The sequence below is a fragment of the Carcharodon carcharias genome, chromosome 18 (assembly GCF_017639515.1).
Source record: "Carcharodon carcharias isolate sCarCar2 chromosome 18, sCarCar2.pri, whole genome shotgun sequence".
NCBI classification, from domain to species: Eukaryota; Metazoa; Chordata; class Chondrichthyes; order Lamniformes; family Lamnidae; genus Carcharodon; species Carcharodon carcharias.
The window spans coordinates 97117445-97143393 of NC_054484.1; the positions used below are offsets into that span (position 1 = coordinate 97117445).

Sequence of the window (25949 nt, forward strand, 5' to 3'; positions counted from 1 at the left end):
GAGCAGAGTTTGCAACGTTACTGTAGTAAAATGAGAGGACAGTTCAATATTTTGCCCTGAATTGTTTCATAAACTCTGCCCAACATTGCAATCATGTTTCCATCACCAGTACTACTTGACAAAGATTTTGGGGCTATAAAGATCATGAAGCGCGTAACTGTCCTCCAAAACACCTCACATGCCTACTTAACCAGCTGTCCAGAGGAGATAGGCTCCTCGGACCCCTCAGATCTGATGTTTGTGTTTGATTGTGAGCATACACATCTTGCTGATGTGGCACAACAACATATCCTAGAACAAACTTGGATAAAGGAGTAGTAAGATGTTTGCCAGTTTAAGGGGATAATGCTGGGCTTGGCATGGAATTATGGAAATACCATGAGGTGTACTACCCCTTTTTACCAAACTGCCCTTCTGGACCTCCTACCCCTCTTGAAGCCAAAACACCACAGTATCATTGGATGGCAACGGAATCTCAGGGCTCAGTAAGCCTCTGACCCACAGGCATCACTCATAATAAGCAAAAAGACTCTGATCTTGGCAATCTACAAGATTGAAATGTGCAACCCTCCTTATAAGTAACTGCATGGACCCGTCTGGAGTTGTAGAATAAGCAAATATGGCAACTATATTGATTTTCAAAAATAATTATAGCTGCTGGCAAAAAAGACCTGGCCTTATGCACTGAATTGGATGATGAGGCAAAACTTGATGGGCTGTATAATCACTGGATATCGCAGGTTCCTGTGAGATTTTTGATGCATGTATATAAGTACCCTTGTATGTCCACTGCTAGAAGATGTACATGCAATGTATAGTAAGGTATGTAGTGTGTTTCTGAAATTTATTTAAATTTCATCTACAGGATTTGGTGTCGGAGACACAAAATTGAAGGTCAAGGTAATAGATTTTCTGATCTTTCGTTTATAGAAAGAAACCAAACTGTGCTGATATTTGTTATAATTCAGTTCCATGGTTTGAAAAGTGCTGGTATTTCCAGAGTTATAATGAAGCAAATGGGATCGGTAAGGGGTGCGTGAGGGGACAGGCGTATGCCAGAGTGTGATGGAGATTAAGTGAGTAGCAAATTAGATTCACATGGGAATTCGGTGCACAGGGGGAAAAAAGAGATGTGGTATACATAGAAATTATTCTAAATTAATTAAGTGAATAATTAAGTTAACTAAATAATCAGTAACAATGGCAGGACAGGTGTTATGTTGCAGCTGTGGAATATAGGATTTTGGACGCCAAGGTGATCCAGGACAAACACATCTGCAGAAAGTGTAAGCAGTTAGAGGAATTCTGGATCAGGATTATTGATCTTGAAGCTGAACTGCAGACACTGCAACAGAAGGGACGGGAAGAAATATCTGGACCTTTTGGTCCTGAAAACAGTCACGTCTCTTAGAATAGGGCTGCCTGTTTTGGTCAGCAGTGAGGGACAGCAGGATGTGACCATGAGTGAGGCAGGTAATGGGACCGAGCAGACGCTAGTGGAGGAGTTTCAGACTTTGCAATTGTCAAAACAGGTTTGAGGTGCTCACAACCTGTGTGTATGAAAGCAAGGTCTGCAAGGTGGACAAGCAGGCTGGCCATGGCACCATGGTGCAGGAAGTCGTTCAAGTGGGGGGAGAAAACAGGGATATTGTGGCAGTAGAAGACAGTGTAGTGAGGGGGATTGATACTGTTCTCTGCAGCAAAGAGCGAGAGTCCAGAAGACTGGGTTGCCTGCCCGATGTCAGAGTTCAGGACATCTGCTCGGGGCTGGAGAGGAACTTGCTGTGGGAGGAGGTGTATCCAGTTTTTGTGGTCTATGTAGGTATCAACAACATAGGCACAACAAGGAAAGAGGTTCTGCATAGTCAGCATGAGAAGCTAGGTAGCAAAGAAAGAAGCAGAACCACATGCAAATTGGCATAGGGTAAATAAGATTAGAGAGATGAATGTGTGGCTCAAAGACGGTGTAGTGGTTTCTGGTTTGTGGGGCACTGGCACCAATACTGGAGAAAGTGGGGGCTGTATCATTTGGATGGTCCAAGCCTGACCGTGCTGGGACGAGTGTTCTTGCAAATTGCATAACTAGGGAAGCAGAGAGGCCTTTAAACTAAACAAAGTTGGGGGGGGGGGGATAAAACTTGGGAATATGTCGCAAATCAAGGGATTTATTTGAGGCAGGGGACCATAATAGTAATATGGGAAATGAGGGTCAGAGAATAACAGGAAGAGTAGAGAGATAAAACCCAAGAATACACCAATAGTCAAGACCAGATGTTACAAGGACAACAAAAAGACAAAACTAAAGGCTCTCCAGCTGAATGCGTGTAGCATTCATAACAAAATAAATGAATTGAAAGCACACATTGAAGTAAATAAATATGATTTGATAGCCAATACAGAGACATGGCCACAGGATAACCATGCCATCCTTGGTCAACAGTGCTGCCCCTCTACCTTTTTGGATCCTGAATGTTGAGGGGTATGTGACATTCAAGAAGAATAGGAAACTAGGTAAAGATGGTGGGTTAGCACTGTTAATCAAGGATGGCCTTGGTGCAATAGTTAGCAATGAGCTTAGTTCAAGAGATCAGGATGTAGAATTGGTTTTGGGTGGAGATGAGGAACAGTAGGGGAAAGAAGTCACAAGTGGAAGTGGTCTACTGTCTCCCTAACAGTAACCACAAATTAGGACAAAATATGCAAGAAGAAATATTGGATGCTTGTGATAAAGGGACGGCAATAATTATTGGTGATTTTAATCTACATATAAACTGGAAAAATCAGATTGGCAGTAGTTGCCTGGATGAGGCGTTCATAGAATGCTTTTGAGAGAGTTTCTTAGAGCAGCAAGTTCTGGATTTAACCAGAGAGCAGGTTATATTAGACTTGGTATTGTGTAACGTGACAGGATTAATCAATGACCTCAGAGTGAAGGCACCGCTAGGGAGCAGCACCCACAATATGATTGAATTTTACATTCAGTTTGAAAGGCAGAAGCGTGGCTCTAAGACTAGTATTTTGAACTTAAGCACAAATGTGTGGGCATGAAAGCTGAGCTAGCTGAAATGAACTGGAATACTAGACTAGGAGATAGATCAAAAGAGAAGCAGTGGCAGACATTTAAGGGTATACTTCAGCATACACAGAATAAGTATATTTCTGCTATAAAGAAAATTTCTAAAGGGAAGACCCACCATCCGTGGTTAACTAAAGAAGCTAAGGAAAGCATCAAACTTAAGGAAAAAGTGTATAACTACTCAAGATGCGTGGCAGGTCAGATGATCGGTCAGAATATAAAGAACAGCAGAGAATGACTAAAAGGTTAATCAGGATAAAGAATTTGAAGTATGAGAGGAAGCTAGATAGAAACAAAAACAGATAGCAAGAGTTTCTACAGGTATTTAAAAAGGAAGGGAGTAGGTAAAATGTATGTTGGTCCTTTGAGGTATGAGAATGGAGAGTTATTAGTAGATAATAAGGAAATGGCGGATGAAATGAACAAATATTTTGCTTCTGTCTTCACTATATTCACTATAAACATTTGAGTAATAGATGTAAATTAGGAGGTGAAAGGGAGAGGGGAACTTAGTGAAATTACAATCACTAGGGAAGCAGTGCTGAGCAAATTGATGAAGCTGAAGGCTGACTCGTCGGTGGGTCCTGATGGGCTTCATCCTAAGGTCTAAAAAGAGATGGATAATGAGGTAGTAGATGCGTTGATGTTAATCTATCAAAATTTGCTAGATTCTGGAATGGTTCCATCAGAATGGAAAGTAGCAAAAATAGCCCCTCTTATTCAACAAGGGAGTGAGGCAGGAAACTATAGGCCAGTTAGCTTGATGTCTGTCGTGGGGAAGGAGTTAGAATTGATCATTAAGGAGGTTATAACAAGGTACTTAGAGAAACTCAATGTAATCGGGAAGAGCCAGCATGGCTTTGTGAAAGGGAAATCATGTTTAACCAATTCATTGGAGTTCATTGAAGGAGTACATGTGCTGTGGATGAAAGGGAGCCTGTAGATGTGCTGTACTTGAATTTCCAGAAGGCATTTCATAAGGTGCCACATCAATGGCTGTTGTGGAAAATAAAAGCTCATGATGTAGGAGGTAACGTATTCGCATAGATGGAAGATTGGCTGGCTGGAAGAAAACAGAGTATGCATAATAGGTCTTTTTCTGATTGGCATGATGTGACGAGTAGAGTCCTGCAAGGATCTGTGCTGGGGCCTCAACATTTTACAATTTATATCAATGACTTAGATGAGGGGAGTGAAGGCATGATAGCTAAACTTGCAGATGACACAAAGGTAGGTAGGAGCGTATGTTGTGAAGAGCACATAAGTAGGTCGCAGATGGATATAGACAGGTTGAGTGGGCAAAAATCTGACAGATGTAGTATAATGTGCAAAAATGTGAAGTTGTTCACTTGGTCAAAGAATACAAAAGCAGATTGTCACTTAAATGGTGAACGACTGCAGAATTCTGAGATGCAGAAGGATCTAAGTGTTCTAATGCATGAATCACACAAATTTAGTTTGCAGGCACTGCAAGTAATTAAGAAGGCTAATGGAATGCTATCCTTTATTTTGAAAGGAATTGAACATTAAAGTAAGGATGTCATGCTTTAGTTGTACAGGGCATTGGTGAGATCACATCTTGAATACTGTGTGCAGTTTTGGTCTCCTTATTTAAGGAAGGGTGTAAATGCATTGAAGGTGGTTCAGAGGAGGTTTACTAGATTGTTACCTGGAGTGAATAGGTTATCTTAGGAGAGGTTGGATAGACTGGGCTTGTTTCCACTGGAGTTTAGAAGACTGAGGGGTGACTTGATTGAAGGATATAAGTTCCTGAACGGTCTTGACAACGTGGATGTAGAGAGGATGTTTCCTCTTCTGGGTGAATTCAAAACTAGGGGGCACTGTTTTAAACTTAGGGATCGTCCTTTTCGTACAGAGATGAGGAGAATGTCTTTCTGAAGGTTGAAAGACTTTGGAGCTCTCCGCCCCTCAAGGCAGTGGAGGCGGGATCTTTGAATATTTTTAAGGTGGAGGTAGATAGGTTCTTGTTAGGAAGGGAATCGAAGGTTATCAGAGATAGATGGGAATGTGAAATTTGAAACACAAACAGATCAGCCATGATCATAATGAATGGTGAAGTAGGCTTGAGGGACAGAATTGCCTACTTTTGCTCCTTCGTACGTTCGTATAGAAGTTGAAGTCGGTAAGATGTCATTCGGTGACATGTTGCCACACTGTGGAGGGATGCCAAGTTTGGTCTGTTCCACATTTTGCTGAGTTCCTGATCTCAGTCACATTGTACAAGAATATGTAGAACAGAAGGCAGCAGTTGACCTTCAAGGGAAGGAAGTTTTTTGATTTTGGAGGAAAGATTGTGTTTGGGTGCAAGAAATTAAAACCATAACAGTACATTTCAGATATTGAGGTCAATATATTTTCTAGATTATAATGCGTAAAGCAAGTCCTTTATGCTGCCAAAATTATTTGTGCAGTAATGTAATAATTTTTAAGGCAGCACCAGCGTAATTGGTACTTTGCTTAATGTGTTCTTTTTCCTGAAAATAATTGAAGATATTGAAAGTAACTGTTACGATCAGGTGAGGAGGAGTCAAATGGCTGCCCTCTTTTCCCACTCCCTGTTTGACTTTAATTCAATGCCAATTCAATGAGCGTTGAACCGTTTACACGTTGTGATCATAAAAGAACCAATCGGACAGGATTTCTTGAGTTTAACAAAGAAAGAGGTTAGCTTTATTGCACCTAATCCTGTCTAGGTAAAATAGTAAAATAAATCCTGACTTATGGGAGCCAGGAGAAATATTAGGGAGAAGTACCAAGCTACACAGAATACTGGGAGAGATAGATAGCTCTGGAATAAGAAAATTAAGTTAATTGGTGGGCCAGAGTAAAGAGAGAGTAATAGTCTAAATCAGGGTTGATGTGCATGTGTGTGAGTACTCAGTGTGGTAAATAAGATTGGTGAGGTCCAGGTGCAGATTGCCATCTGGAAATATGATGTGGCTATGACAGAGACCTGGATCAAAGAAGGGCGGGATTGGGTGATAACTATCCTTGGATACTAGGTGTTCAGGAAAGCTAGGAAAGGAAGAAAGCGGGGAGGGGTGGCAGTATTGATACAGGAGAGCATTGTAGTGCTGGAGAAAGAGGATGTCCCAGAGGGATCAAGGACAGAATCTATTTGGCTACAGCTCAGGAACAAAAAAGGTGCACTTATATTGCTTGGTGTACTCTATAGCACCAGAGGGAAGGATATCGAGGAACAAATTTGCAAAGAAAATACAAGTTAGAGAGTGCGTATAATGGAGGACATTACCACTATCCCAGTCTATATTAAGATACTTAGTGTAAAGGGCAGAGGGGTGCAAGAGTTCCGAGAGTGTGTTAAGGAAAATTTTCTTCAGAATGTTTCCAATTCAACGAAGAGGGAGGCCCTGCTAGACCTAGTTCTTGGAAAGGAGGTGGGCTAAGTGGATCAAGTATAAATAGGCAAAAATTTATGGGACAGTGATCCTTGTATCATGCATTTTAGGCTGATTATGGAAAAGGACAAAGAATAGTTCGGAGTAACAAAAATTAACTGGTGAAAAGCCAACTTCAATGGGATAAGAACGGATTTGGATAACATAAATTGGAGCCAAATATTGGCAGGAGAAACAGTAGCTGATCAATGGGCTGCCTTCAAAGAAGACATGATTCGGACACAGTCAAGGTATATTCCCTCAAAAGGGAAAACAAATCTAGAGCTCCCTGGATGGCAAAGGAGATAGAAATTAAGATAAAGAAGAAAAAGTGTGCTTATGACAGGTGTCGGGTAGAAAATACAGGTGAAAACCAAGCTGAATATAAAGGATTTGGAAGAGAGGTGAAGAAGCAAATAAGGGAAGCAAAGAGAGAGTATGATAAGAGACTGGCAGCAAGCGTAAAAGGAAAACCAAAGTCTTCGATATGTATATAAATAGTAAAAAGGTGGTAAAAGGAGGATCAGGGCCAATGAGGGACCAAAAAGTTGATTTACACATAGAGCCAGGGGGCACAGCTGGGTTACTAAATACTTTGCATTTGTCTTTACAAAGTAAGAAGATGCTACTGAGGCCATGGTAAAATGAGATAAATCAGTCACCAGATGGGTTTAAAATTGAAAAGAAGTAGGTATTGGATAGGTGATCTGTACTTAAAGTTAATAAGGCATTAGGACCAGATGAGATGCATCAAAGGAAGTGAGGGAAGTGAGAGTGGAAATTGTAGAGGCATTGGCCATGATTTTTCAATCTTCCTGAGACTCTGGGGTGGTCCCAGAGGACTGGAGAATTGCATATGTTACATCCTTTTTCAAAAAAGTGTGTAAAGATAAGCCTAGCAGCTATGGGCCAGTCAGTTTAACCTCGGTGGTGGGAAACTTCCAGAAATAATAATCTTGGACAAAATTAGTAGTCACATGGCCAAATGCAGGTTAATTAAAGCCAACATGCATTTCTTAAGGGAAAAACATGTTTAGCTAACTTGAAGCTTTTTGAAGAGGTAACAGACAGTTGAGGGCAATGCTGTTGGCATGGTGTACAGTGACTTTCAAAAGGCTTTTAATACAGCCAGACAACAGACTTGTGAGCAAAGTTATAGCTCATGGAATAAGAAGGACAGTAGCAACATGGATGCAGAATTGGCTGAGGGACAGGAAACAGAGTGTAGTGATTAATGGATGTTTTTCATGCTGGAGGAAGGTATGTATTGGAGCTCCCCAGGGACCAATCTTGAGACCCTTGCTCTTCCTGATATATATTAATGATCTCAGCCTTGGTGTGCAGGGCACAATTTCAAAGTTTGAGCATGATACAAATCTTGGAAGCGTTGTGAACTATGAAGAGGATAGTGTTAAACTTCAAAGGGATATAGACATGTTGGAATAGGTGGACAGGTGGCAGATGAAGTTCAATGCAGAGAAATGCGAAGAAATTCATTTTGGTAGGAAGAACATGGAGAAATGATATAGAGTATAATTCTAAAGGAGGTGTAGGAGCAGAAAGACTTGGGTGTTTGTGTGCATAAATCATTGAAGGTAGTAGGACAGGTTGAGAGGGCAGTTAATAAAGCATACAGTATCCTGGGCTTTTAATAGGGGCACAGAGTACAAGGGCAAGGAGGTTATGTTGAATTTGTATAAGTCACTTGTTTGGCCTCAGCTAGAGTATTGTGTCCAGCTCTTAAGAAGGGATGTGAAAGTATTCAAGAGGGTGCAGAAAAGATTCATGAGCATGGTTCCAGGGGTGAAGAACTTCAATTATAAAGGTAGACTGGAGAAGTTAGGTCAGTTTTCCTCGGGGACAAGAAGGCTGAGAGGAGATTTGGTAGAGGTATTCAAAACGATGAGGGGTCTAGGCAGACTACATGGGGAGAAACTGTTCCCATTCATGAAAGGATCGAGAACGAGAGGGCATAGATTTCAAGTAATTAGTCATAAAAGCAAGAGTGATATGAGGAGAAACTTTTTAAGCAGCTAGTGTTAGGGTTTGGAACACACTGACTGTGTGTGGTGGAGGCTGGTTCAATTGAAGCATTCAAAAGGGAAGTAGACTTATCTGAAAAGGAAGAACGTGCACGGTTACGGGGACAAGGTGGGGGAATGGTACGAGATGAGTTGCTCATTCGGAGACCTGGTACAGATGAGATGGGCCAAATGGCCTCCTGCTCTGTAACAATTCTGTGATTCTGATTCTTTCGCACACACAGGCTGACTCTAAGTTCTCACGCACACAAATATATTACAGATTGGGGAGTAAGTTAGAGTTCATTAAAAATAAAAGGGGTATATAGTCTATGGAGGTTGGTGACTTGGCTGGCTTCAGAATGAATTCTGTTGTCCTGCTGTTTCCCTCATCAATGCAGTTTAAATATGTAGACTGCTGATTTAGCTACTCTCCTTTAGGGTTGATTTCCTTCAAGATGTCTATTTGCAGCAGAGGTATCTCTGTGTGGCCACAGTTAGCAAACAAGGTTCAAAAGCTTGTCAGTTGGGTTGAAGAGAGTGGGATGAAAGAGGCACTTCACTCGAGCCTTCTTTTGTCTGTGTCTCAGCTTGTCGTCCTACTGCAGAGAAAGCAGAAGCTTAAACACACAACACTCGTCCAGTGAGTCAAGCATGGTCGTTCCTGGTGTATTCCCCCTTGTAACTTAATCAGCTTATGTCTGGGAATTTCTTTCCCCACCCTAACCCCCAATCTTAGCCAGAGTCCTATTGTCCAAGTGACTGGGTTTAAAGTGTATTCCCAATTTAGCTTGTGAGTTCATGTCTGGGAACCACCCTCTCAGCTAGAGCCCCATTGTCCAAGTGATTAGGTTTAATGGTTCGTCTCCACAAGTTGAATATCTTCGGTGATTGCCTTAACGCCTTGCTAATGGGGACAGGATATGTGGTTTCATTTCTATTCCTCTGGTCATTGTCCCTGATGGGCCTTGTAGCCATGATGCCCCTATCTCAATGAATTGGAATGTGGGCAGTATATTGATGTAAATTAGGTAGCCATCTTTGGCTGTGAGCTCAAGTCACCTTCAGTCTTTCATAGAATCCCAGAATTTTAATGGCAGAGAAGGAGGCAATTTGGCCCATCTTGTCTGCACCATATCTCCAAATGGGCATTATAACCTAGTGTCATTGCCTTGCCTTTTCCCCGTACCCCTGTACATTATTTGAATAGAAACAATAATCTAATGTCCTCTTGAATGCCTCGATTGAACCTGCCTCCACCACACTTCCAGGCAGTGCGTTCCAGATCCGAACCACTTGTTGAGTGAAAAAGTTTTTCTCATGTCACGTTTATTTCTTTTGCAAATCACTTTAAATTTGTGCCCTCTTGTTCTTGATCCTTTTACAAGTGGGAACAGCTTCTGCCTATATAGTCTGTCCAGCCCACTCATGATTTTGAACATCTCTGTCAAATCTCCTCTTAGCCGCCTTCTCTCCAAGGAGAACAGTCCCAACCTCTTCAATCTATCCTCATAGCTGAAGTTTATCATCCCTCGAACCATTCTTGTAAACCTCTTCTGTACTCTCTCCAATGTGTTCATATCCTTCCTATAATGTGGTGCCCAGAACTGTACACAGTGCTCCAGCTGAGGTCTAACGAGTGTCTTATATAAATTCAGCAAAACCTCCCTGCTCTTGTCCCTATTAATAAAGCCCAGTTTACTATATGCTTTATTAACTGCTCTCTCCACCTGTCCTGCCACCTTCATTGACCTATGCACATAGCACTCAGGCCTTTCTGCTCACTGGTGTACTGCCTGCAATTTTCACGTACACAGCACATGGAAGCTCTTACCACAGTGCTTTCCTTTGCCATCTCTTCTTCTAAAAAGTAATCAATATATTGGATTAGACTGTGGACTTTTAATGGTGGGGTCTGAATTCAAATCCAGTTCTGATAATGGGATGAAAGGAACCTCTGTTGGCTGAAAGAGTCTTATATGAGTTGAGTATGGGCACTCTCAATCTAGTTGCTAGTCAAAATGCACCTACCGTATTAAATAAAAACAAAAAAACTGCGGATGCTGGAAATCCAAAACAAAAACAGAATTACCTGGAAAAACTCAGCAGGTCTGGCAGCATCGGCGGAGAAGAAAAGAGTTGACGTTTCGAGTCCTCATGACCCTTCAACAGAACTGTTCTGTTCAACAGTCCTGTTGAAGGGTCATGAGGACTCGAAACGTCAACTCTTCTTCTCCGCTGATGCTGCCAGACCTGCTGAGTTTTTCCAGGTAATTCCTACTGTATTAAATTAATTTTGAAAAACTGGCAATTTCACTCAAAGGTAACAGAATGGTTGTGGTGAGAAGTGGAAAAATAAAGGCATACTTTTGTAGTAGAGTGCTCTACTGAGGTTGGTTTAGAATAGGGGTACCTTAACACTGCATCTGGCTGTATTATAACCTGGGAATCCATCAAATGGGAAGGATTTTGTTTCATTTCACCAACATTCCTCACCTTGACCAGCATAAAAATAAGGTAAACCACGATTTAATCACTATTTTAACACAATATTTGGCTGCAAATATTTTATTGCCTTTCTTGTCTGTTCATACCCAGATGCAGCAGAATTCTCAGCTTCAGGGTGGGAGCACTATGCAGTTGCATTTTAAAGAATATTAAAAAATATATGTATAGGTTCACTCGAAAAAGCAATTCGGTGGCTAAATTTTGTTACCTTCCAGAAGACTTGGATTTCCCCTCTTCTTGGTCCCGGTGTCGGCGTTCTCTGTGCCGATCTTCTTTTTCCCTGCTAACTTTGTCCCGTTGATGGGTAATCACAATCATAGCCTTTATCTGATGAGTAGTTTCTGTGTCTATATTGACCATCTTCATCATTATAAACATTTGAAAATTCCATTTGGGCTTTCAGTCGGTGGATTCAAAATCATGATTTCACAAAAAGCATGCCTTTGTGACAACTCTTGGATTTCCAAGTTTGATCAGTTCCAAATATGTCAGGGCAGTCAATGTATAGAGTTGTGATTCAAGTTCCACACTTAAAGCCTTTGTGGATTCTGATTTACAGCATTTTCTGTTTCCATTTTAGATACCAGCATTTGCAGCTTTCTTTTACCCTTATTATCTATTGTTGCTTTCATGGTCTTGACTGAGATTTGAACTTGTCAGAGTATGGAGTAGTTCAGTTGTGGAATGTGCTTCAGTTACTTTGCCTTGCCCTTTGATTCTGTGGCAACTTAGGTTTATGATGCACAGCCACATTACTTTGTAGGTGTATTTTAATTTGCTGTGACTTGTGTTTTTTTGGTTCCTTACCTTTATGGAGTGTGAACGGTTGTTCCAATAGCCATCTTGCTTCTGGAGATTGCTCGTGAACTAAAGTTAGTACCTTCTGGCTCCTAAAACCAACCTGGAGATGCTGAAGGTGTGACGGGTTCTTGGAATTCACACATGGTAACAAGCAATTATCAGATACAATCGCACAACAATCAAGTTATTTGTGGATGTATCCAGCCTCAAAATACTTTACCAAAAATCTAAATAAGAGTCTTGTACATGCTGTGATGAACAAGTTTCTCTGAATTTCGGACTTTCTCCATGAGATTCATGAGGATATTAAATTTGCAGTCTTCATCTCATCGTTGGACACAGGAGAGTATTTTTCCACAACAACTTGGTGATGCAACTATAATCAGAGTGGTGACTGATCCCAACTCAGTCTGAATGGGGGAAGGGAGGCAATCGCTGAGCCCCAAGAGTAATGATTGTAGAAGTTTTGGAATAATGCACGTCATTACAACATTGGGAAATTTTTTATCTTATGAAGCGTATACAGGGAAAAAAATGAAATGAAAATTTTATCCCTTATATTTTTATAAAAATAAGTCACTCTTATTTCCTTATGTTTGGCACGTTAAGTCGGTGAGTTTCAAGCTCTCCTTGGCAGAACTTTGTTTTAGTTGGCACTGTCTATTTCTGGATCTTACTTGAAATGCTTGCATAAAATGTTTCAGATTTGTACTGAGTTATTATGATACTGAAATCATTTTTAAGTCACTTTAATCCTATAAGAACAAACACAGATATTACTGCAAGGTGGTGCCTTTTTGTTAAGTAAGGATTCTGTATCAATGGGATTAAAAGGCAGTGAATAAGTTTAGAGAAAGAATTCTTCAAAGGTAAAACTAGCTTTGAAATGCATTTAGGATATGTAAGCTAAATCAATATTTATTGAAAGAATTTAATTCTCCACACCTCTGATCATACAACTGTTAGGCTCATATCATTAAGCTCTGTTATTTACTTACACAAAGCATAGTTTGAAATTAATGCATGTAATTCAATACGTTACAGGAAAAGTGAATGATTTGTCAAAGAAATGGGGTATTTAAAGATACCAAAGGGTTTTAAACTTGATGGAAGCTCACCAGCATTAAGGATGTTGGGTAGATTGAGAGAGATATTTGAAGTGTGGAAAGAAGCCTACTTCAGCCTTTACATATGATCAATTGCACCCTTCAATGCTCAGGATTAAATGCTTAGATAAGGTTAATAGTTTTTGCAAAATAGCAGCGCAGGGGTAAAATCCAGCATTGGGCCAAGTTTGGCTTGTGTGAAGGTCAATTCTTCTCTGGACTTTGCTTTCTGCCTAAGAATAGCCTTTGGAATTCAAACAATAGCTCAAGATGTATGAACTGCAGAGTACAGAAATGATATTGTAAATTGAGCACTTTGTCATTTCTTTAAAGTATGGCATGTTTGGTTCAGACAGCTCTGCCGGAATGGCTGAAGGCGTTCAGGACACTGCACAAACTAAAGAAAATGAGCTGGAAACACAAAGAAAGGCTACCTGTAGCCAATGGAAAGACTTTCAGGTGAGACTCATGGAATCTCACAGTCAAACAGCTAGATCCTCATGTGCAGGAGGATAGCAACAACTCTCTTTGTGTTGAAATGTGTTTTGATATTAATATCAATCTTAGTACTTAAGTTAATTTGCTTGTAACTTAATATTTTATCTATTTTTCTTTAATAATTTTTAACTTAACTTTGATATCTGACCAGTTGATTTCTGTTGTTAATTTGCTCAAATGTTCGAAACCTTTTGAAGTGAAAATAGGCACGTTTCTCCATGTGGAAATTATTCCATTTCACAGAGATACTCTATTTGCAATCGGAAAGAAGCTGATATAGACTGTGAAGTTAAGGGCTGCTTGACAACTTATCGCTTGCAGTATGCAGCTTCTGACGGCGTAAAGTTCGTTAAAAACATTGACAAAGGAGTTGACAGGTGCGTAAGTTATTGATCTGTAAATGTAACATTTAACTCTATCCAGATTATTGAGCATATAATCTAAACTGGAGCTCCCGTCCCATAATGACTAGAGAGCTGCACTGTCGAATGTACCGCCTTTTGGATTCTGTTAAATTTGTGGGAGTTTGCTGTGCATTAATTGGAAGTCACTTCTATGTTAGAGCATTGACTACGCTTCAAATGTACTTAATCGGCTGTAGAGTGCCTTGTGTAGTCCTGAGGTCATGAAAGATGCCATATAAATACTATCTGTTAATATTGGTTACTTACATTTCTCCTTATTTGATCACATGGGGAATGGAAAACCAGTCTATCAGCAAGTTTGGGACCATCCAGTAGCTTCCTTACTCAGATAGTCATCTCTACCACTCTTGTGTAATAGAACTTTGTCATGAATGATGGCTTATGAACAGTGCAAAGATCCCTGAGGACCAACATATCTGTGATTTCCTGCCAAGAGCCTTAGGGATGGATAATTCAGCTGCTCCCTAAATTTGAGGTTCAAAATTGAGGGTGTTTAGATAGAGTAAATAAGTAGAAACTGTTTTGACTGGTGTGTGGGTCACTGACCAGAGGACATAGGTTTATGGTAATTGCCAAAAGTATCAGTATAGGGAGATGGAGTTTTTTTTTGTTCTGAATGAGTTGTTTTGATCTGGAGTGCACTGCCTGTAAGGACGGTGGAAGGATAGTAGTAAAATAAGAATTGAATATGTACTTGAAAAGGAAATATTTTCAGGTCTATGGGGAAAGAGCTTGAAATATATACCCAAGCCAGAATCTATCAAGTGACATATGAGCATACGCATAAGGAGCAGGAATAGGTCATTCAGCTCCTTGAACCTGCTCCGCCATTCAACAAGATCATGGCTGATCTGATAGTAACCTCAAATCTACATCCCGCCTACCCATGATAACCTACCACCGCCTTGCTTATGTAGAGGTTCCCCTTCTCCCTCAGAGATCCTTCCGACACTGAAGTTCGTGACACCAGATTCACAAGTGTATGACTTGAACAGAATGACTAACTAGATGAATTTCTTATAATTCACAATTGCTTTATTGAATCACCCATAACCCCACAGTACAAAACCCAAACTTTAAAACAATCTATTCCCAGTACTTGACACAAAGTCACCATGACTCAGTTAAATTTACAAAAACACAGGGAAAACACCATGTCCTGTCCTGAAACCTTAAGGATAAAATCCTCAGACCAATGTCACCAAGATATGGCTGAAACAAGTTACAAGGTACCAGCAAAATACACCACGTTTTCGCCCCAAACCTTCACAAAGCCCTCAGACTAATATCACTACGATTTGGCTGAAACTTACAATCCCCAACACAGCTGGTCTGTTGACTGTAGGCCTGAGTCAAGGTTACCAAACTCGACCCTTCTTCAAATGCAGCCCAAAACATCTGATCTGATATTCTTTTATAATAATTTAACTTAGACATGTCAAAACATATTTCCTATTACTCCAATGCTCATTTAGTTGATTTCACGCAAAGTCCAGACAAATATCATCAGCTCTTGCTGGCTGAAACAATACAGGGTTTTCCATGGAAGATGTATCCAGATGAATATTATCAGTTCTCATTTTGTGAGCAATTCTCCTGCTGTTTGAGGTGGCACAATTACAGCACCTGGCTCCAAAGTTAATGAAGGTTTGAACGACCCTATTCCAGTACTATTGTCTGTGGTGGTTGAATAAGTCTTTGAGTGCATTGGATTGATGATATGCCCTTTGTGCCATTGTATTGGGTATTTGTACCCTGGCCCCCGCTACTTACTTTAAAACCCTCTCTACTTCCCTAGTTATGCAGCTCGCAAGAACAGCAGTCCCAGCATGGTTCAGGTGTAGACCGTCCCAGTGGTACAGATCCCACTTTCCCCAGTATTGGTGCCAGTGCCCCACGAACTGAAACCCATTTCTCCCACACCAGGCTTTGAGCCATGCATTCAGCTCCCTAATCAGATTTGTTCTATGCCAATTTGCGCGTGGCACAGGTAATAATCCAGAGATTATGACCATTGAGGTTCTACTTTGTAATTTGATGCTAAGCTTCTCATACTGACTATGTAGAACCACCTACTTTGTTTTGCCTCTGTCGTTGGTACCAACATGGACCATGACGACTGGGTCCTCCCCCTGCAAGTTCCTCTCCAGCCCCGAGCAGATGTCCTGAATTGTGGCCCTGGGCAGGCAACACAGCCATCTAGACTCATGCTCTTTGCTGCAGACAACGGCATCAATTCATCTCACTATACTGTCCCCTACTACATTCCTTGTAACTTCCCCCTCTTGAGTGGCTTCCTGTACCACGATGCCATTGCCAGTTGGCTCATCCACCCTGCAGGCCCCACTCTGATCCAAACAAACTGAAAAAAACCTCAAACCTTTCGGACAATTGCAAGGGCCAAGACTCCTGCACTCCTGCCCTCTGGGTCCCCTTACCTGCCTCACTTGCAGTCACACCCTCCTGTCCTTGACCACTGACCAAATCGGAAGACCCTATCCTAAGGGGTGTGACCACCTCCTGGAATAAAGTATCCAGGTAACTTTCCCCCTCCCTGGTATGCCACAGTGTCTGCAGCTCAGCCTCCAGCTCAATAACTTGGAGCCCAAGTTCCTGCAGCTGCAAACACTTATTGCAGATGTGTTTGTCCTAGATCACATCGGCATCCAGAAGCTCCCACGCCCTGCAATCGCAGCACATCACCTGCCCTGCCATCTCCAATATGTATTAATTAATTATTGCTAATTAATAAGTAAAAAGTCTATGCCTCCAAAAAGGTGTTGACACTGCCAGTAATCTTTACAATACTGAAAAACCAATACAGTACTTATGATACTGATAAAACTAAATACCAGTTACTGGTTTACCTGCTCCTTCTGCTACACCAAAGTGGAAATCAAACACTGGAGGTTGAAAAAGAGTAGAAGGAAAAAAAGCACTTCCTCCCTACCCTTTGCCAAACTCCCCACTCTGCACACTTTACTACTTGCAGTAAACCTTACCTAAAGCACTTCTGTCCCCCATGCACTCAATTCCCACTTTGAACCAAATTCCCAAATATACACACTTGGCTCTGTCTCACTCAGGCCGAAGTCTCCCCTCACTAACCATGTGCCTTTCTCTGGGGTTACCATTGCGACAAAATATATTAATCTGACAATAGTTAAGCTATTTATACTGCTAGCCCAGTTAAGTTTCTGATCAATGGTGACCCCTAGTATGTTGATGGGGGATTTGGCAATGATATCGCCACTGCATGTCAAGGGAAGATAGTTATGCTCAATCTTGTTGGAAATGTTCATTGCCTGGCACTTAAGTAGCATTAGGGCCACACATCAGCCCAAGTCTGGATATTGTCCAGCTCTTGTTGGGTATCTGCATGACTGCTTCATTATTTATAGAATTGCAAATGGAATTGAACGCTGTAGACATGAATGAACAGACCTGCTTCAAACCTCATGATGAGGAGAATATCCTTGCTGCAAAATGACAGTGTCCCAGATCCAGCTGCTTTATCAATGTTCTAGGCCTCAAGTGGAGTTTCATGTCCAGTGTTACAATCTGATTAGGGACTGTTAATATTTAAAGAGAAATCTGAACACCCAGTAATTTAATCAACAGAACCATGCCACGTGATTTCATGTTTTCCAACAAAACACAAACTTGGAACAAGCAGTCTTAACACTATAGGTTGTAACTTTGTATGTTATGCACTCAATTTTATTCCTTACTACCTTTTCTTTAAGGCATATCAATCTTAGAGTTACTGACTTCAGTAGGGACCACCCATAAGTATGCTGCAGTCCTCTGGAATTTACTTACTTCAAGGAATAGCTTGAACCAAGAAGAATTAAGACTCTTTGTTTAATATCTCTTGGCTGTGGATGCCTCAGTCCCTTGTTCTAGTTGCCTTCTCAATGCCCTCAAGCTGATCTGGTTGCTTTCTTTTGCCACTGAAGACCACTGTAGATTTTTCCACAAGTGTCAAGCTCGGCAATCTTCCAGCTTTTTTGCCCTCATGAAACCCAAACTGGTACTAAGCCCTACCCCTATTCCATGCAGTGAATGAAAAAAGATAGCATTTTCTTTGCTTGCAATGCAGGCCGAATGAACTGTCTTTGACTTTGGTTATCAGTGAGCTGCAAACTGTGCATACCAGGTACAAATGGCAACCAAGACTTTTAGAAAACACCTAGATAAATTTAAACCAGAGAACCTCCCTAAGTTCCACCCATCTCCATGATGATGTAGCATGTTCTGGTCCTTCAGGTTAAGTATCCTTCATTTATAATTCCTTCTTTGGTCTGAAGAAATAGATTTTACAACCCTTCAGGGTTTATTGAATGCTTTTAAACTAATTTAGCTTTAACTCCCTTCTAGTTGACTCTACCTTTATAGATGGTAACCTCTGAAGTCAACATGGCTCCAATCTTTTAAATGTAATAAGCTCCAAGCTTATATGAATGACGTTTACTTCAGTTGTTTACCTGTTTAAATTTGGGTTTTCCCCAGTTCTCTACAGCTAACTTTTAGTTTCATGAATTAAAGTTTCTATTCCTAAAATACAAGAACCATGAGCTAGATATTTGTAACACCACATTTGGGCACCACATTTTAGGAAGGAAGTTAAGGCTTTGTAGAGAGTACAGAAAAGATTCACGGGAATGGTTCCAGGAACTTCAGTTACTTGGATATATTGGAGAAGTTGGGGCTGTTCTCCTTGGAGAAGAGAAAGTTGAGAGGAGTTTGATCAAAATCATCAGCGATCTGGACAGAGTAGATAGGGAGAAACTGTTCCCATTGGTGGAAGGTCCATGAACCTGACAACAGCAGTTTAAGCAGATTGGCAAAAGAAGCAACAGTGTCAAGAGGAGTGTGGTAGATCAAGTTCAATCATTGCTTTCAAAAAAGAATTGGATATTTAACATAGGACAAATCCAATCTAGCCAATTACCGCCCCCTCAGTCCAACCTCATTCATCAGCAAAGTGCTGGAAAGGGTCACTGACAGTGCAATCAAGCAGCACTTCTTCAGCAAAAACATGTTCTCTGACACTCCATTTGGGTTCCATCAGGGTCACTCGGCTCCTAATCTCTTTACAGCCTTGGTCCAAACATGGACAAAACAGCTGAACTCCAAAGGTGAGGTAAGAGTGAGTGCCTTGATATCAAGGCAGCATTTGGCTGAATGTGGCATCAAGGAACTTTAGCAAAACTGGAGTAGATGGGAATTGGGGGAAGACTCTCCATTGGTTGGAGTCATACCCAGCACAAAGGTTGCAGTTGTCGGAGGACTTAACTGGGCTAGCAGTATAAATAGCTTAATCATCTCATTCTTCGGACATCACTGCGTGAGTTCCTCAGAGTAGTGTCCTTGGCCCAACCATCTTCAGCTGCTTCATCAATGACCCTCCCTCCATCATAAGGTCAGAAGTGGGAAATATTCATGGATGATTGCAAAATGTTCAGTGTCATTTGCGACAACTCTGATACTGAAGCAGTCCATGTCCCAGTGCAGCAAGACTCTGGACAACATTCAAGCTTGGATGGATAAGTGGCAAGTAACATTTGCACCACACAAGTGCCAGGCAATGACCATCTCCAACATTAGAGAATTTAATCATCTCCCTTGACACTTAGTAGCATTATAATTGTTGAATCCCCTGTATTAACATCCTAGGGATTATCATTGATCAGAAACTGAATGGACCAGCCATATAGATACTGTGGCTACAAGAGCAGGTCAGAGGCTGGGAATTCTGCAGAGAGTAACTCACCTCCTGACTCCCCAAAGTCTGTCCATCATCAACACGGCACAAGTCAGGAGCATGATGGAAAACTCTCCACTTGCCTGGATGAGTGCAGTTCCAACAACATTCAAGAAGCTTGACACCATCCAGGACAAAGCAGCCCGCTTAATTGGCACCCCATCCACAAATATTCACTCCCGCAACCACCGATGTATAGTGGCAGCAGTGTGTAGCATCTACATAATGCAGCACCTTCCAAACCTGTGACCTCTACCACCTAGAAGGACAAGGGCAGCAGATGCATGGGAGCACAATCACCTGCGAGTCCACCTTCAAGCCACACACCATCCTTACTTGGAACTACATGGCTTTTCCTTCCCTGTTGCTGGGTCAAAATCCTGGAAGTCACTCCCTATCAGCACTTTGGATGTGCCTGGATCACATGGACTGCAAGAAGGCTCGCCATCACCTTCGCAAGGGAATTAGGAATGGGCAATAAATGCTGGCCCAGCTAGCAACGCCCGCATCCTGTGAACAAATAAATTAAAAAAAAATCTAAGGAAAAAGTATTTGGAGGGCTACAGGGAAAAGGTGGGGAATGGAACTAGGTGATTTGCTGTTGTAGATGGGTTGAATAGACACTTGTTGTAACCATTCTATGATTTTATTGTGAGGATGGTAATAATCTATCACTATTTATCTCCTCATGACCTTAAATACATTTATCAGGTCACCCCTTAATCTATTCCATCCGAGTGAAGCAAGTCTTAACTTCTCAAGTATCTCATTATACCAGGAGTGAGTGTTTTATGGTTAACATCCTGTTTGAATCCAAACCAAATCTTTACCATTGCTTTTCACAGATAATCACAGAATTTCTTTATATCCTTTCTATAACTGGGGGCCCAAAACCTATACGTACATACAAACGGACAAAATTGGCGCAAAGTAAGCCATTCGACTCCTCAAGCTTGCTCCGCCATTCAATAAGATCAGGGCTGATCTGTTTGTTTCAAATTCTACATTTCCATCTACCCCCGATAACTTTAAGTACTTGTTAGACAAGGGAATTAATTTACCTCCGCCTTTGAAAATATTCAATGACCCCACCTCCTCCACCTTCTGAGGCAGAGAGTTCCAAAGTTGCACAACCCTCAGAAAAAAATTATCCTGCCTCAACTAAAAGGGCGACCCCTAATTTTAAAACTTTGCTAATTCTGGACTCACCCACAAAAGGAAAGACTCTTTCCATGTCCACCTTGTCAAAACTGTTCAGGATCTTATATACTTCAACCAAGTCACCCCTCACTCCGCTAAACTCCAGTGGAAACAAGCCCAGTCTGTCTAACCTTTCCTCACAAGACAACCCGCTCATTCCAGGTATCAATGTAGTAAACTCCTCTGAACCGCCTCCAATGCATTTATGTCCTTTCTTAAATAAGGAGACCAATACTGCACACGGTATTCAGGATGTGGTCTCACTAATGTCCTGTTGAAGCACAACATCCTTACCTTTATGTTCAATTCCTCTCATACTTAAGGATAGCATTCCATTAGTTGCCTTAATTACTTGCTGTGATGATATTCCAACTACTGTCTTACACAAGTTCAACATGATCTCCCTAACTGTTGTGTACTGAGCTTCTAGATATCAAACCAACAATTGTTTGCTTTTTGTATATTTGTGGTTACTTCATCTGTCATCTTTAATGATCTGTGTATCTGAAAAACTAGACCTATTTACTCCTTTATTCCATGTTAAATCTTGCCATTTGAGGTATATTCTTCTAAAGTGTTTAATCCTTCACATTTTTGAACATTGAGCTGCATCCTCCACTTACCTGCCTATCCTGGTCACCTGTCTCTGTCCTGCAGCCTTTCATAATTTGCCAGACCCCATACCAAAATTTGGCATCTTCAGTAAATTTCAAATGACTCCCCCATTTCTGACATCATTTATACTAATCAACCTACCTTGAGGTTGAACTTCGTAGTCAGGACTGATTTGAAAGGTTGATTGGACCAAGGCAGTACACATTTTTAAACTCTGATTTTTTACATTTGTTAGTAAATTCCTTCACTCGGTGGACACTGTGATGTAGTGGTAATGTCGCTGGACTAGTAATCCAGACACCTAGGCGAATGCTGTGGGGTCATCGGTCAAAACAAAGCTTGTCTCAGTACTGGTGACAATGAAACTGTCATCTATTGTCGCAAAAACCCACTTAGTTCACGAATGTCCTTTGGGAAAGGAAATCTGTCACCCTTAATCTGATCTGGCCTACATGTGACCCACAGTAATGTGTCTGACTCTGAACTGCCCTCTGAAATTGTCTAGCAAGCCACTCAGTTCAAGGGCAATTAAGGATGGGCCACAAACGCTGGCCTTGCCAGAGACGCCCACATCCCATGAAAGAATGAAAAACTCATTTATAATGGAAACAGCCTATTATACTGTAACTAAACCATTGCTATTATGAGGTGACTCAGTTATATCAATTGAGTAATTTTAACGCGTTGTTGTTTGCAGCTGTAAGACTTTGAATATAGAAGTATAGTAAATAAAAATGTCCCTAACATAAACACTTAAACATATTTCTCATAACCTCTTTCCATTTTAAGAAACTTCCTTTAAGTGTGACCTTTGCTTCCTACCACTACATTCACTTTTCTGTACCCAGTGGCCTCACTCCCCATAATCCCACGTGTCACTATCTTTGTTAAGTGTATCTTATCAAAAGTTTTTCTTCTGGAAGTACTTACAAATCACATCTGTATTTCTTTCATCATCTTGTCATTTCTACTCAGAATTTTGTTTACTCTAGTGTGACTTGCCTTTTAGAAATCTGTGCCCACATGCCTTGGTTAACTCCTGTTTCTCCAACTACATATTATTCCATAGCTGCTACTGTATATCTGACAACCTTTTTTTTTAAAGTAATGAGATGTATCTGTTTTATTTCTCTGCCATCTGTTCATATCTATTTTGGTGCTGTTCTCCCCCTTTTTTTTCCTACAGGTTATATTGCAAAAACCATCGAGATGATGAGGAGGATAGAAATAACAAGAAAGCCCATGGATCACCTTCTGATGGCTGCTGCAGGAGTAGTAGTGATGAAGACGAGAATTCTAATCATATGGAAGAAAACTTAAGTGAGAAAATCAGCAACAAACCGAAAGATGGTTAAAAAAAAAATTTAGTCCTGTCAGTAATTCATTACTGAATTGTTAACAATTCACATAAATCTAGGCAATTTCATAAATTGATATTTTAAACCCTTCCATTTTAAGTGATGCTTAAGATTATGTCTTGAATTTCCTTACAATTTTGTTTCCAAAGAACCCAACCGTCTTAGTTTTCTGTTTACATTTCAAAAGCTGTTTTAGCAAATATTGTTAGATTGTACACATTGTTGACATAATTACTTTGTGCTAATGTTTCTGGTTGGCTTGGAAGTGAAGCAAGGTGCTAGAATGTCTTCTGACCTTCTTGTAAGTCAGAGCAAGTAGTAAGAAGCCATGGTCTATGCACCAAATACTTCAGGTTGGGAGTTATGTGCAAATTTTCATTGATGCTACTTGTGAGGGCAAGGAAGAGCATGCCACAGACTGGTAACTAATCATTTTCCTGTTTTGAGGTTTCTTAAAAAGAGAAAAGCATATGAGGGGGGTTACGAGGTTGCAAACAGAGGATCTGTACAGATGGATCTTTGACTTCTTTGAAGAAAAAGCATTTTCTACCGTTTGTTGCTTTTGAAAGCTTGTTTCTGAATTAGTGACGCCAGAAACTAAGCAAATTTTAAAAAATATGTAATTAAGTAGTTGAATATAAAAATGCCGTTCATTGGCTAAAGTTTGCATTCCTTTACCCTAAGGTGGAAGAGTCAGAAAATGCCAGAAACATCCTTCCTATTTACTTGGTGATGGAACTTTGAAGGTACTGTATGGATATGCAACCAGTAATATGCAATAAAGTCTGTTATTTTAGCTTAGGTTACTTAATTGAATTTGGCCTGCTCAGTTTTCTCATATGGCTACTACTAGTTAGTTGATTCCTTTGATATTTATTTTGGAAGAACTCTCAAAAATGCATTAGTTGTTTCAATAAGAAACAGAAAAGAAGACATTTTAAAAACAAAAGAAAGATTGAGAAAGTAAAGTCTGAAATATGCCAGATTCTGTATAGAATCAAGGGTTTGAGTAGTTAAACCACTCAGGCCAGTGGCAGCTGCTGGAAGTGTGCATCATTGAGCTTGTCTGTGATGATCCCAGCAGTCAAATTGCTTATCAGTACTCATGCTGCCCAGCCTAATATGAGGAATGGCCAGTTAAGGGTACCGAGATTCTCTACCTCTTGCTGGACACGTGGTTCTAAAGCCTCAATCAAATTGGCAGCACAAAGAGGACGCAGAAAAAACTTGTTGATGCAGTCTAACTGTAATGCTGCTATAAAGCTTGAAATCTTCATTACACTTAACATCTTTAGTTGAGTTTCTCTTGGAGCTACATGTAACTTATTTGATGAGAATTATCTGGTATATTCCTTTCCCCACCTGCTTGTGAGTTGGTAGTGATGCATGATGGTGTGTGAAAGGGCTAAATCGCTCCCAATGGGGAAAAAGAAGAAGTGAATTTTTTTTTATTGCTATGAATTGTTCACTAATGTTGTAATTTTTGTTAGGATTCCAGTGTACCAAAAGCAGCTTTTCAGGACCTTGGCTCTTTTAGTAAGTATTACATTTCAGACTTCAAGATTAGGCTTAACTAGCACACTACTAATCGATCGCACTGCAGGCAAAACTGAAATACTTAGCTTTAAGTATTGTCCTCCACAACCTTAGAATATCGCCAAGGGCTTACAGATAATGGGAGTACTTTGAGACGTAGTCACTGTTGCAAAGTGCCAAATGCAGCAGCCAATTTGCACACAAGATCTCACCAACAGCAATGCGATAATGACAAGAGAATCTTTTTGAGCAATGTTGGTTGAGAGATAAATATTGGCTAACAGTCCTGCTGTTCTTTGGGATCTTTTATGTCTATCTGAGGGGGTAGACAGGACCTTGATTTACCATTTCATCCACAAGACAGCATCTCTGGCAGTGTAGTACCCCCTTGAACTGCAGTGTCAGCCTAGATTTTATACTCAAGACACTGGATTGGGACTTGGACCAACAACCTTCTGACTCTGGTGAGAATGCTTGGTTAACATCTAAAACAGAGATAAAAGTAAAATTCTTTTCTTGATTTTCTATGAACCTCCACACTGGTACATATAACTGTATAGTACGTACAACATAGAAACATCAGTCAGCCCAAATGTTTCATGCTGGTGTTTATGCTGTGTAAGATTCATTATTAGTAATTACACACTTGGGTGGACCTGGATTCGTGACTGTATGCAAACCCAATACAGGTATGAGTGTGTTGCTAATTATCCAGCAATTTTATTGAGTACAAAAACATAGACACAAGAAAGTAGTTACACTTAAAGACAATAACATACAGCTGGTTCCGTTTTAGACCCTGTGCCCTCAAAGCTTAGTTACTGTGACACTGGGTTTATAATGACAACTTCATCTGTCTTTGGTTGCGCACTGAGGATCTCAATGCTTTTTATACTCTTTCGAGTCTCGACCTTGCTCCGTCTGTCCGTTTTAGCATTTTCAACTTCTCTTAAGTTTCTAGTTTGTTTCTTCCAGAAAGTGACCTAAAGTTCACCTGACATATTGACATTTCAATACAGTCCCACTTGACCATTGTGATTTCATGTCCTAATTTCTTATGTCTGTTATTGGCTCCAATTACAAAGGTCAATAGACACAAAACATATCTTCAGGCTTCCACAGTGTTACGACTGCAGCCAATGTTATCCCAGAGGGAGACTAGTCTTACTGATCATAACTTTTTTTGTTCTGTATTTTGAAAATGAGGGAAAAACTACTGGCCCCGAAGCATAGGATCCAAGAAATACTTTTCGTGTTTTAAAATTAAAAGATTTAGTAACAAGAAGAAAAGAAAACTTAAACTCATAAGATTAAATTTACACAGTTTAAACAGTCTTACAAAACAAACCCCAAAAAAACCCACTTAGCAAGAACACACAACTAAACTACTTGTCAACTGCTCTCTTACAGATTTTAACCATAAAAATCCAGTAACATTACCCAAGACAAAAACTGCTGCTACTTTAATCAAGTATACCACACAAATCCTCACTCTGTTCCACTCTGCTATGGAAATCCGAAGGAAGTTCAGAAACAGACTGCTTTCAGAAAGCAAAGACTTCTCTGGCTTGAAACTGGATAGAAACATAGATAGAACCGAGGAGCAGGAGTAGGCCATT

The 25949-nt window shown here is 40.6% G+C and overlaps 1 protein-coding gene across 1 annotated transcript in view; it reads left to right on the plus strand.

Annotated features, from left to right (window-relative positions):
* Window positions 1-25949, plus strand: part of phf11 (PHD finger protein 11) — a 167913-nt gene that overhangs the window by 24705 nt on the left and 117259 nt on the right. Inside the window, exons 5-10 of the mRNA XM_041210924.1 lie at window positions 866-900; window positions 13284-13390; window positions 13673-13806; window positions 22623-22756; window positions 23479-23540; window positions 24285-24330. Of these exons, the coding sequence (XP_041066858.1) occupies window positions 866-900; window positions 13284-13390; window positions 13673-13806; window positions 22623-22756; window positions 23479-23540; window positions 24285-24330 (518 nt within the window). The remainder of the gene's footprint in view (window positions 1-865; window positions 901-13283; window positions 13391-13672; window positions 13807-22622; window positions 22757-23478; window positions 23541-24284; window positions 24331-25949) is intronic.